This window comes from Penicillium cosmopolitanum (genome assembly GCF_028827165.1).
Source record: "Penicillium cosmopolitanum strain IBT 29677 chromosome Unknown utg000009l:1.0-9042332.0:1.0-9050551.0, whole genome shotgun sequence".
In the NCBI taxonomy this organism is placed as follows: Eukaryota; Fungi; Ascomycota; class Eurotiomycetes; order Eurotiales; family Aspergillaceae; genus Penicillium; species Penicillium cosmopolitanum.
In genome coordinates this window covers 56,705-69,209 of record NW_026622679.1, presented here as the reverse complement: position 1 = coordinate 69,209, position 12,505 = coordinate 56,705, and the positions used below count along the sequence as shown (strand labels likewise).

The 12,505-nt window shown below is 47.3% G+C and overlaps 2 protein-coding genes across 2 annotated transcripts; both read left to right on the top strand.

Annotated features, from left to right (window-relative positions):
* Positions 1 to 282: 282 nt before the first annotated feature.
* On the top strand, positions 283 to 1,513 carry N7509_008191 (glycosyltransferase family 32 protein; the record flags this gene model as incomplete). The annotated part of the gene is made up of 3 exons (XM_056632828.1): positions 283 to 415; positions 464 to 714; positions 821 to 1,513. 3 exons carry the CDS (start codon positions 283 to 285, stop codon positions 1,511 to 1,513), a joined length of 1,077 nt encoding a protein of 358 aa, XP_056483448.1.
* A 6,604-nt stretch (positions 1,514 to 8,117) lies between these two features.
* On the top strand, positions 8,118 to 9,770 carry N7509_008190 (oleate hydratase; the record flags this gene model as incomplete). Its single annotated transcript, XM_056632827.1, has 2 exons — positions 8,118 to 8,653; positions 8,711 to 9,770. The coding sequence occupies 2 exons, from the start codon at positions 8,118 to 8,120 to the stop codon at positions 9,768 to 9,770; spliced, it is 1,596 nt and encodes a 531-aa protein (XP_056483447.1).
* Positions 9,771 to 12,505: the final 2,735 nt, after the last annotated feature.

The window sequence follows — 12,505 nt, the reverse complement described above, 5'->3', positions numbered from 1 at the left end:
CTTGGTTGACGGACATACTACCCGTCCATGTGAGGTTGCACTTCCGGCCGCCTACGTCCAAGATGACGCGCACAGGGCTACATACAGTGGAGCATGCTGAACGGAACTCATATAAACCCGATAGCACTTTGACGTCGATTTTGAGGATATATAGCTACCCGATTAACGTGATTTGACGGGTCGCCTTCATTGCTCGCCGCGAGGCCAAATATTACTTCCCCCCCCCCCTCCAATCGCCGAATAGGGTCCTCTCCCCACGGTCAAACGGATCTTCACGCAACGATGGAATCTTGGCATGGTTTACGGTTTTCGGCAGTCCAGGGATTTCGGTCTACCTATGACAAACTACACGATGAGGAGCGTCTGGAATTCGAATCCGTCTCCGAGTCGAGACAACGGCGTGAAATCTCTTGGGGTGAGTGGCCGAGGAAGGCAACGGGGTGATTTTTACTCTTGATAATAGACTTGGTAATCATTGTGGTGCTGCTGTATACACTAGAGCCTCTGATTACTCTGCTGTGTCTGAATGAGCAACTCTTCAGCCCTCGAGTTACCTTGCCAAGTCCTAGTGTCTCATATACTGCCAATGGAACAGTCAAATCAAATCGAATTCCCTTGGTCCTGCATCAGACTACCGCAACGGAAGAAATTCCAAAACGTTGGATACAGCCACAACAAAGTTGCAAGAAGGCATATTCAGAATTCGAATACAAGGTAAGTTTGCTTATGTTAATCATCGGAAGCCATGACTTAAAATTACAACAATCGCCATACTATATCTATCCAACCATCTCCATACCTTACTGACGTATGCTTCTAGCTATGGACTGACGACTCAGCGCGCAAGTTTTTGTCAGAGCACTACTCTTGGTTTGTCCCAATCTGGGATAATTATGCATTCCCTATCCAGCGGGCCGACTCGATTCGCTATTTTGTTTTGTATCACTTTGGCGGTATTTACATAGACATGGATACTGTCTGCAACAGTACTCTCCCAGTCCACAATCTTGGGTCGCCCAAAGTGAAAAACTACGCTCTTTTCAAATCAACCCGGCCCACAGGAATCACCAACGATCTATTGGTGGCGTCTCCAAGGCACCCCATCTACGCATCGGCAATCTCGAAATTGCCTGCCTACAATTTATTGACTCAGGGCTGGGCTCGACTACAGCCATATGGTGCTATCATGATATCCACCGGACCCTTATTTTTAACAATGGTGGTGAAGGATTATTTACTTGAGTCCAGTTCCCTTCAATCGAACACCGCAGGGGTCTTTAACCAAACCGAGCTCGCCCCTTATACAACTGATCTTGGGAGCAGTACTTGGCATCGAGCAGATGCAAGAATGCTCTTGTGGATTGGAGAGCGACCGTGGCTATGGTTCACTTTGGGAGCTTTTGTCCTCCTAGCTGTCCTTTACATGGTCGATCGTCTGTTACTGCTTGTCTGCGCTCGTTTTCGAAAGGGACCCTCAGATATCCAAGGAATCAAGTTGGACAAGGAGGCATAATTTGGGCCGTGCGAGGGTTAGCGATCGTAAAGTATTGTCTAGTTTTTGTAAATTTGTAAATTAAAGCATACAGTATATGGTTCCCCGAGACTGATGCAATATTTTCGAAGACTGAATTGTTTGAATGTAGACATTCTCACTTGCCTTTCATTGGGTTTTTGTGAAATAAACAAGACCCTTGCTTGTTTGCTCATTTACTGAATCGGATCTACCTTGAGGTTTACAATTGTTTGATTCTCTGCTCTCTGCTTATCAAACTTCCATGATTGTGGAATAAAGCACCCGTAAGCATTGCAAAATCTTGAAAATGCTCATGCCTCGCTACAGTAATCACTTAGATTGCCTCGTTTTCTTATAAGCTTTCTCTCTACGTTGAGCTCTCGCTGCAGTTGTAACTATGTATTCACGCAGCCTCAGGCCGTGAGGAGGTCCATATATTGCCCTAAAAGATTATTTGTTGTGATATGTGGCTGGTGTAGATCAGGAACCAAGCCGAACCATCGGAGTTTATCCCCAGGTATCTATACGAAGAACTAAGTTGATTTCCAAACAACTTCTTCTTCTCGTTGTTTACATAGCCTTATGTTTCCCTCTGAATAGAACAACAAAATTCATACCCCTGAACTACAAAAATCTGGCCGGCATCATCGGGCTCGCCCAGCACGAGAGGCGGATGCATGGCAATACGTTGAGTCCACGCGACGTAGCGCGTCGGCCCGGCTCGGTCGCTTCGGGTGTAATATTAAAACCGAACCTGCAATAGTAATGGCAATGCGCCAGTGTGGACTTTACCGCGAGTGATACTGCTGGCGACGGTGGAAAGGATCGGGAGCATTGACCAACCGCGCGAAGCTTGTGCTGGAAGCATTGCCTACAAACCTAGCGAATCGTCAGCCTGGGACCGACAACGAAGCGCCACTGATAAGATCCTACCAACCAGCTCCCGGAGAGCATTGGGTTATTGTGCCATCATTCAATCAACGTGCGGGGCTGCTTTCGGCGCGCTCTATCATAGAAGGTCAGCACAGAGCACAGGGAGGGTCTGCATTATCACTACTCTCACAGCTCGAGTAAGGTCTCAGAAGCCAGGCAATCGTACATACGTGGAATCGTTTCGTGGGAACTCTAGCGCGAGAGGCGAATCTTAGGGCATCTTTCAAGTCAGTATGGTGTCAAGTGCTGGCATCGATGTACATACCTGCCAGGAGCGTAGTTCTCCATCGAGCGTAGACAAGCTAGAGGCGGTATTGTGAGCGTCAGTACGATCACAAGTATGAGGGATCAGGTTCCGTACCACAGAAAGAAGGTCCAAGGTGCAGGCCATATTCCGATGCAGACCTGTGCGACTGGCTGCCATCTCGTCCTAGCACAAGGCATAGGCCAGACTCGATATGTTCAATCGCGTCAGTACAAAAGACGGGCAAGGTGGAAGAGAAACTGCTCGTGTCTTAGGGCTGGGCTGACTGGGGCGTGTTTTCAAAGAGACCGTTGTGCTTGGGTCTGGGGGAAATATTTATAGTGCTATGACCCTTGTCGCTAACACAGCTGTGATCGAGGGTCCGACCGAGTTGGCCCTCATATTGTGGTCAGTTGAACCGTTTCACTATTGAATTATGCTGCTTTGGGTGGAACCGAAATTTTCATCTCGATGAAAAACTATTCTGAAGCCTTATTCCAGGATTTCAACTTCGCTTCAACGTTCGTGACGCAGCTACCAAATCAAAACACCAACAAGGCACTGTGTCAACTTTCATAAACATGAGCTTCTACTAGTCAAAACAAATTCTGCGGCATCATTTTGTTGTTCTCAACGATGATAATTGCTCATTTCAGTAATGAATATTTGACACCCAACATCGTGTGGATAAATTGGTGCAGACTCATCGACCAGCCTACATTTGGTATGATGTTGTTGGGCTGTTATGTTTTCCTGCTTCCATTGGCATCAGTTTCTGCCTAACATGCTATTGTCAAGGTGTTGGTTTGCATAAAACATCGTATTCAGAGGCCCTGCAAATAACGCTGGTTTAAAAAATAATTTTTCTAGCGATAAGCATGGTCGAGCCTATCGCAAATGGAGGGAGAGCAAGTAGAAACCGATGGACAGATGCGGCATTTTTGAGCGTCGCGTTGAATATTTTCATGTCAGCCTCCTCTAAAATATCACATATCTCGAAAGTACCACGCAAGCACTCATGCTGCGATCTTTTTCCGTGAATCCCTTTTGCCGGTTCATCCAGAGTCTGGGTGATCATCCTGGGCCGCCTGCCAGACCGGCAATCAAGGCGGTGAAAGAGAACCTCCCAGGTCCCTATGCGATCATCATCCCAAGGTGTTGTACTGTAGTTCAGAGGTATGAATTGAGTTTTTTTTATTTAGAGAGAAATATGATGCTATATATACAGCAAGAAGGGCAAGTTGATTTCCAATCAACTTGGTTGTTCGTATAGATAGCTCGGGATTAATTCCGATGGATCGGCTTGGTTCATGATCTGCTCCAGCCTCATATCACAACACAAGGCTTGTCTCCAAGAAACACGATGTACCGAACCAGCCGCCTCAGGATCCCAAGAAACACTATTGATGCTGGTTTGAGGCTCTCTTAATTGGTAGGGCTTCACAAGAACAGTGGCCTCCTGAGGAGGTTATCCTAGAAACAAGGCCCCCCTCAAAAGAATATTCTTGTCTTCATCAGCTCTCCAAGAAGGACTTTCCAGAATCCAATGATTCACATGAAGAGGAATCCTTATTTCACCGCGCACGACCAGACAAACTGGTACGTCGCTCTCCTGAACGTCACACAACGTGGGCAGCCATTGAAATCAGTTTCTCCTCTTTACCTAGTCCTTCCTCGGTCGCAATGATTTTCTCTTCACGCGCGGAAATCAAGAATATCGCATTGATATCATCCGCTGATGCCGCGCGGCAACAGTGGACTGGGCGTAGGCTCCTGAGGCTCACATAATAGAGTGAATATCCTTTGCATGAGTACTTCGTGCGACACGCTCCACGGGCGAGGGATCCGAACGGTCTATGCGGAGACAGTCTGATTGATTCCACTTATCTCGTTCGAGTGACCAGAAATCGATCTCGATAAGCTGTTGTGTAGACTCTTGGTCGTTGGGAAAAGCAGTTTGTGGTGTAATGTGTTCGGTGTCTCTGTACATTGCTTTCGCTTGCTGATAAGCAGAGGTTGGCAGTGACGAAGTCTGGGTATGATCTTGTTGAAGCAACTCTCCAGGCGAAGTTTGATTGTTATAGAGCAGATTGAGCTCTTCGTTGAGCCGGTCGCTCTCCATTCCTTTTTCCGGCTCCTCGTGCTCTACTTGGGCCCTGCTAAGCCATCGAGGAAAGCCTCTAGTTCTTCAGACCTGAGAGGGACGGCTTTCTTCTGACAAAGCTGCCGTCTCTGATGAAGATCACCGCTGTGCTGCAAGGTCGATGGGTATCTGAGCAGCGATGCCAAGTACAGATGCAGTGCCTGGGTTGAGTTCCTCTCCTGTTCCTCTTTCGTCCTGACTGCATTCAAGTGGGACTGTTTCCAACGAGATGTCAGGGACTGGGTAAATCCCGAACCAAACATTTGGTCTCGTGATATACACCTAAATTCGAAATTGCATTCCATCTTTTACAGAGAAACTATCTGGAATCCTAACGCTAGGACAATAATGGATCAGGCCATACTGTTTTGAGCGACGATGTGGATCCTAGCCCCGGACTCCCTAGCCAGAATCGGAATGGCATGTCTTGACTAAGGGTTCTAGAGCAAATTTCTATGTGTAAATCGTGGAAGGCAATTTCGAATTTAGGTGTATCAGTCTGACGTACTCAGGCAATACGTGGCGACTCTTCTAGATAAATTTGTAATCGAGGGCACAATAAAGAATTCCATATGCTTTCCGACTCCTCAAATCTCACAACTTTCAAAAGTCACTCGGTAGGTTCAAACAAGATAGTCCTTCATATTGTAGATAAGCATGGCAATTCCATTCACGAAGAGAGATTACGTTCTCCACCATGATAAGTGGCGGATCACACGAAGGGAAGGTCAGTAAAATGTGGCAGGTGAATCTATACTCAGGCAGCCTAGAATCAAAGTAAGATGATTTATCAACATACTGCGGGAGTCTACTTACGGGAAATTGTTACGGACTAGCAGCGGGCAGAAGAACGATCAGTAAAGTATACTCCTAAGGTCAGCAAGGCGTGTCACAATCCTCCGAGAGCGAAATTTCATTGAAATAGGCACTTAGGTATCGCTGCTCAAGATAGGTGGGGTTTTGCACATAACACAGGGACTAGAGATGCAAAATATCATAAATCGATGCTTATCGATCTGGGATCCTTGAAGCTCGATTTCTCCAATGTCGCTTGCGAGCAGCACCATAATGGTTATAATGGGTGTAAAGTTCTATTCCTCTTACTAAGGAATTATTAATTGGCCATGCTCTTATGGTCAAGTTTGTTCAAGTTAAAAGAGTAAAAAGACCCCGTCGTTGGTGGTTGATGGGTAGCTAGAAACTTGCGGGGGGGGGGGTTCTGCGTGTACTACCCCTGCTACCATAAGTAAATTCCCATTCCGACATCATTTATTACCCTCTGCTTTTGTTACATTGTCTGACTTCTGCATAGCCTTGGCATTTTTGTTTCCCTTTCTCCACCAGTAGAGAACCCCTCCAGCCCCAGCAGCAAGAGCCCCCCATACCCTGAAAACAAAAGAGCCACCTTAGTACTTTCAACGCCAAATGACACGTTTTATAGACAAGCAGGCAGCGAAAACTCACCAGAATGGCGTCGGACTGCTATCTGTGCGCTCATTTGGCAAGGAGGCGAAAGTTCTCCTGTGATCATTACGTGAGGCTCGGAGCTTCGCAGCGGTTGAGTTGTACTGTTTTGCGCCCACTACGCGAGTAATAGAGTGGCGGATGAAATACATTTCAGACGGTAGTAATTGATAAATGCGATTTAGTAAGAGTGCCTTGTCTGGCTCAAATCCTGGGGGACCCGAGCTCTATATGTATAGTATAAGGTTAGACCATGACATCATGTTAGTTCCATTACGATTTTCGAGAGTTTTCAAGTCTAGCTTCCTGTGACTGGTAATATATCAGGTGATAATAACCCCTGGATATACTGTCAAAACTATGATCTGGTCAATACTGCAGCAATTGTTTCGAGGATGACTATCCTGGTTTGCGGTCTCATGTAGTAACAGATCCATGCGATCTGGAGCAGAGTGACTCGTTATGATATCATCACTTTTAATTAACCTGCAATTTGACATATTGAGGGAAGGCCACCACCCGAAGACCTGCGGTCGGCCACCTCTTTTTGCTCTTCCCCCGTTGCACAGCTGACTACCTCAGCTCTCCTCAACCCGACCGAGGTAACCAAGCAGTCCTCCGTCTTGCCGTCGTTTGCCTGCGCAGAGCGGCCGGATTTGTTTCTGCAGTTGGATTCGGGATAGCCTGCATCATAAGGTAGAATTGACTCATTGAGATCGGTCTTCCGGATTGTGTTATGTGTGCGGTCTCTCTCCAGGTGTTATATCACCACCCATCTCTGCCCTTTTTTGAGTTAGAGTTTCGCAGCTTGGCGCACATGGCGTATATAGGTTTCTCTGAATGCGAGAAAGTCCGTTTCCATGGCTTTCTGGCGAGCTTGGTTCCCAGTTCCATGCGCGTCAGTGAACCTTGATGAGGTAGGTCTTCGATGAACTGCGTCTACCAGCTTTAACGAAGTTCGAGTCAACGCATCTCGTACGAAGCGACCACAGACTGTATGCAAGCTCAGAGGTGTCCTGTCTCCTTCATAGGGCGATACCACTTTTACTGGTAATGTATTCTGGGCTCGAGTGTGAGACGAGTAACTAAACGAAGTTAGATGGGTTTGGTATTTGATGCCCTCTGGTTTTGGTGTGGTTGTGCGGTCGCGATCCCCGGAGTTGGCTCCACTGGCATAACCAAGATGGATTCCTTTGGCCTCCCCAACGAGGGATTAACACCGGGGCATCACGAGAAGTTATGAATCCATTGTCCCAACAGCCTTGCTAGGACTGCCGCCCAATGAGATCTCACTAGGGGCTATGCCACGCTGTAAAAAATCGAGGGAAGTCATTATGCTTCTAAATCATCCACAGTAGTTAGTCCACCTTGTCTCAATCCTTGTATTATAATTCCAGTTGACATCAGACTGATCTCTTACCGGATTACTATTGGGTGATATAAGAGTGATGAAGCGGTGGACGGTGCATGTGATGTTCGCATACTTTTCAGAGCCAGGTCATCTGAGACGACAATTAAGATATTTGGTTCGCGACATTGGTACCCGAGGATTCGACGGATTTCTAGAGACGTGCACTTACATCATTCGCCTTGAAAAACCAGAGCAGTAAAACTTGGTGGTCCTCTAAACGATTCGGTTCGGCTGCTGTCATGTGAAATCCAATACTACGAGACAGGCCGTCGATGGCCGGCGCCATTGCTTGGTTTTCTTACCTATATAATAGCCTTTTGGACACTCGCCCACGCTTTACGGGAAAAGGAAAAGTGTCTAACGACGAAACTCAAAGTGGCAAATCCGCGATAAAATCCACAGACAATCAATGGCGCGTAGCCGAGATCCTAAAGATGTACAGGCTTGGCTTATTGGAAGCGGGATCGCTTCCATGGCAGCCGCGGTACATCTGATCAAGCAGGCCAAAGTCCCGGGACTCCAAGTTCATATCCTCGACATCCATCAGGGCTGTGGGGGAGCGATGGAGGAGGTCTCCGGTAACCCAAGCGATGGCTATGTCCTTCACACGGGCGCACAGCCGTACTTCCACGAAGATTGTGTCGAAGAGCTCCTCGCGATGGTTCCTAGTCCAGATAATCCAGAAAAGACTGTCCTGGATATCATCAAAGATTACGAGTTATCCGGGAGACCAGACAACAAAGCCAAAATTCGCGCACTTAGGCCAGGCGAGGGAGAACAGTCTCCCGAAGTGGACGTGCATCGGATGCAGATTGGGGCGAAGTTTCGGATGGAGCTCATCACATTTCTCCTGGACCGTGAAAGGGCGTCCGACTCAAGGAAGATCAATGAGGTATTTGACGAATCGTTCTTTAGGACAGAATTCTGGGCACTATGGTCGACTACGTGAGCACCTTGAGTCTTCTTCACAATTTGTTTCCCTTGGTACTGACTCGCCTTTAGTTTTTTCGTCCAGCCATGGCATAGTGCGACCGAGTTTCGTAGACTTCTAGCCAAATACTTGCCTAAGTTGCAGACTCGCAGTGATGTTCCTGAATTGGAGAGAACGAGATTCAGCCTTTATGAGACTTTGATAATCCCCATCACTAAATTCTTAAAGGATCAAGGAGTTGACTTCCGATTCCATGCGATGGTCACCGATCTCAAGTCGTATCCGTCTAGCGACCCAACAACTATCTCGGAGATTATGTTGGTTGAGAACGGAAGAGAGGAACTTATCACGGTAGATCCATCTGACATTGTTATCGTGACGTTAGGGTCGATCTCTACCGGGATGCAGATAGGGTCTAACAAAGAGTCTCCTTCGGAGGTGTCAGTGGAGAGTGTATATGATGGGGGATGGTCTCTTTGGAATAAACTCGCTCAGCAGTCGACCAAATTTGGCAATCCTTCTAATTTCATCACGCGGACGGATGAGACAAAAATCGAGACCTTCACCGTCACTTTTCGGGAATCGGACTTCATGAAGTATTACTCGCGGCTCACTAAGGGCAAACCGGGTACGGGTTCCCTACTCACCATTGTAGGAAGCCCCTGGTGTTTGAATATTAGCATTCCTCACCAGCCTGTTTTCGCGACGCAACCAGACATTGTTGACGTGATTTGGGGATACGGACTACGTCCAGAAAAAATCGGGACATATGTGAAAAAACCCATGGAACAATGCTCCGGTGCAGAGATCCTCGTTGAGCTACTTTCTCATATGAAGTTCCCCGTTGAACCACTTCTCGCATTGGCCACGACAATTCCCTGTTTCGTTCCCCTGGGAACTTCAATGCTATTGACACGGGTTCTTCACGATCGTCCAAGTGTGATCCCGCATGACACAACGAATGTCGCCTTCATCGGGCAGTATGTTGAAATTCCCGATGACACCACCTTCAGCGTGGAGTACAGCGTCCGAGGAGCGCAGACGGCGGTGTCCCAATTAATGGGCCGGCCCAAGGAGCCCCCGAAAATAAGCAAGAATGTTCTTTTGGAGGTCTTTCATATGGTAGTATGAGAAAAAGTGTCGTAATGTATTCACTCTTTGCTGACTTGTACGGGGAATCTTGGATGTTTAATTTTAACTCTCGGCTTTTATGTTACCGTGATTTTGGGTCAGTAATTGTAGTCAGAATGAAAGGACGGAATATCAAACTGGTGGGAGCAGAATGACCTCGTACCCAAAAATACTTTTTTCAGTAGCTTTCATTCAACTATCATCTTCCAACCTACCTACCAACCCTAGGCACGATATATGTCAGATCGCCGCATATCTGTATCTAACCTATATATCAATGCAATCACATACCCGAGCTCAACTGGAACAGAACATACTTCGATGGGTTGTGGCAGATGATGTAACTTAATATCTCCGTATACAGTAGTATCTTGCGTGAAACGAGCACATCTTCGCGTCCAAAGTGGCCCCAAAGCGGGTTTCCGGGTCGTTATACATTTCCTCCGACAGTGGCTTGACCGGGCTGGCAAAATGCTCTAGAACACCATATCCGGACAATGATAAAATTGGGAACCCCATCTATCGCTCAGAAATATAATTGGGCAAAGCGGGTTGTTTGCAGGCCTTGAGGAAATAGATAGTAACACCAAAAGCAATGTAGGCGGCAGGACTTTTTCTCCGTAGCGATAACAGAAAACAATCAGAAAAAAAGAGCTTTCAAAATGGGCAGATCTGTCATTGCGCATAGGCACTCGCATACATGCAACTCAGACCTCGATCTCGCGTCGAACCCGAAAAAAAGAGAGGATGACGACGACGTTAACACCATTCGAAGTTTGATCAACAAAAATGTGCTCATGATCAGCAAATATAATGCAATGAGATGACTGCTGTTGTACCACCTCCTGAAGTGATAAAGTACAGGCCCATGTTGATGAATGTTGAAACGTGTCGTCGGCGCTTCTCCGCGGTACCGCCGTCAGTGTTCAAACGGTGTCAACAGTGAGGGAAAGTTTTGATAGACTCAATCATCAAGAGAATCTTTAATATTTCCGGACACTACGTATTACCAACGACGAAATGTTGAACCAGCTGAAAGTGGAGGACCAGCTATGTTGACGCCATCACAATATGCAACGATCATTGCGCCGACTTAAGCAGAATGACTGGCTGCAATGCTATAAATACCCGATCCCTCGCCACCAGAACAGTTATTCTCAAGCATTGTATTGTCAGCTTGCGGGAAACAACATCGAACGCTCCTCGATTTCGCCAGCAACTTTTCTGTACGGATTGACCCGACCCCGAGCTGTCATGCACTTGTGATCGAACTGACGTGTTATATCGCCCCTGGACTGTTTTTGCTTGATAGTGAAGTCTGTGAACAGGAAGTAAGTGTATTTTCCCAGTCATTGACACCACGCTGATGTGGAAGATTCTCTGGATAAGCCCCGTCTCATCTGTTCCTCTAGGAATCCAATTGACGGTCCTTAACCGCCTTGGGAATATCCCGGCTGCCAAGATAGTGAGTTACGAAAGGCCTTCGTATTCCACCTACCTGTTACGCCAACCATACAAAGAGGTATAAGGAATGAGGAAGAGGTGTCTATGCACCACCAGAGCCCCGTATTGATACATCACCTCGCTTACCTGCTTTCATACGCACGGAAGCATCCCCTCAAAAAGAGAGTGGGATCCTCTTAGGAGGACCAGCGATTAGTCTGAATATCACCATACCCATATCAGGCGTATCCCACATTCTTCACTCGTATCCCCATCGTATCAGGACGCCCGTAGGAGATTGTCCTAACACCACTAATGATTTTTCATAGATCGAAACCATCCAATACGCAGCCGATTTGGCCATGCTAGAATGTCGCACGCAGCAGTAGCTGGCAAAGTAAGTTTTGGTCATAATGGCAGTTTCGAGAATATAACCCGTGCTGACGACTCACTGTATAGGGAGGCAACCATTTTACCATAAGCCAGTCCATATCTTGTAAGTTGCCCCATGCGTTGCCACTCCCCTTTCCGAGGTCGGCTGCATTTTCGAATCTCAGTGCGAACGCTATCTGTTTGGCGTCCACGTTCCTCGAAAAATATCGCTGACGTCTCTTTCTGGCTGTAGGACAAATGCCAATATTGCAGTCGCCAAGACCGAGCCGTCCTGCCCCATCACCCTTCAAAACTAAATTTGATGCGCAACGGGCTGTGCCACTGGCTTTCGAATGGTTGCATCTTTCACTGTTCCAAAACACCTTGTCAAAACGGCGACTTCGCTCGACTTATCTAGCGGGCCTAATCCAGGAAGGCTCGATACCACCGATTAGCCACACGGTAACATTCCAAAGTGTTTTCATCTCTCTAGCGGCATCCTGTCCGGGCGAAGGCTAAATTTCGCTGCACTAGGAAATTGCCGTATTCCGACGGCTATGAACCTCTTGCCCCACATCTAATCTGAAGCCTCGTCGGCAGCCATGAGCCGGTCCCGCGCTAGACCAAGCGAGCCATCGCAGCATCCGACGACAACGAAGAGAAGTCTAGCATCGGCAACCATTGGGAAAAACCATGATTCCTCCGAAAGAATTATCAACCAGTAATGGATCAGCTTACTGGCCACAGTCTGGGGGATAGCTCTGTCGGGGCCCGGTTGCAGCTGAGCAGCTGAGCAAGTGACAAACCAGGCCGCAGCACTGGATCTACTCAGATCTCTCCTTGCGAGAAAATTTGCTACCAGGTGAAAGCCTAGTTTGCCCCGGACGAAACATCAAATCTTTTTGTTTAGTAGCCACTAG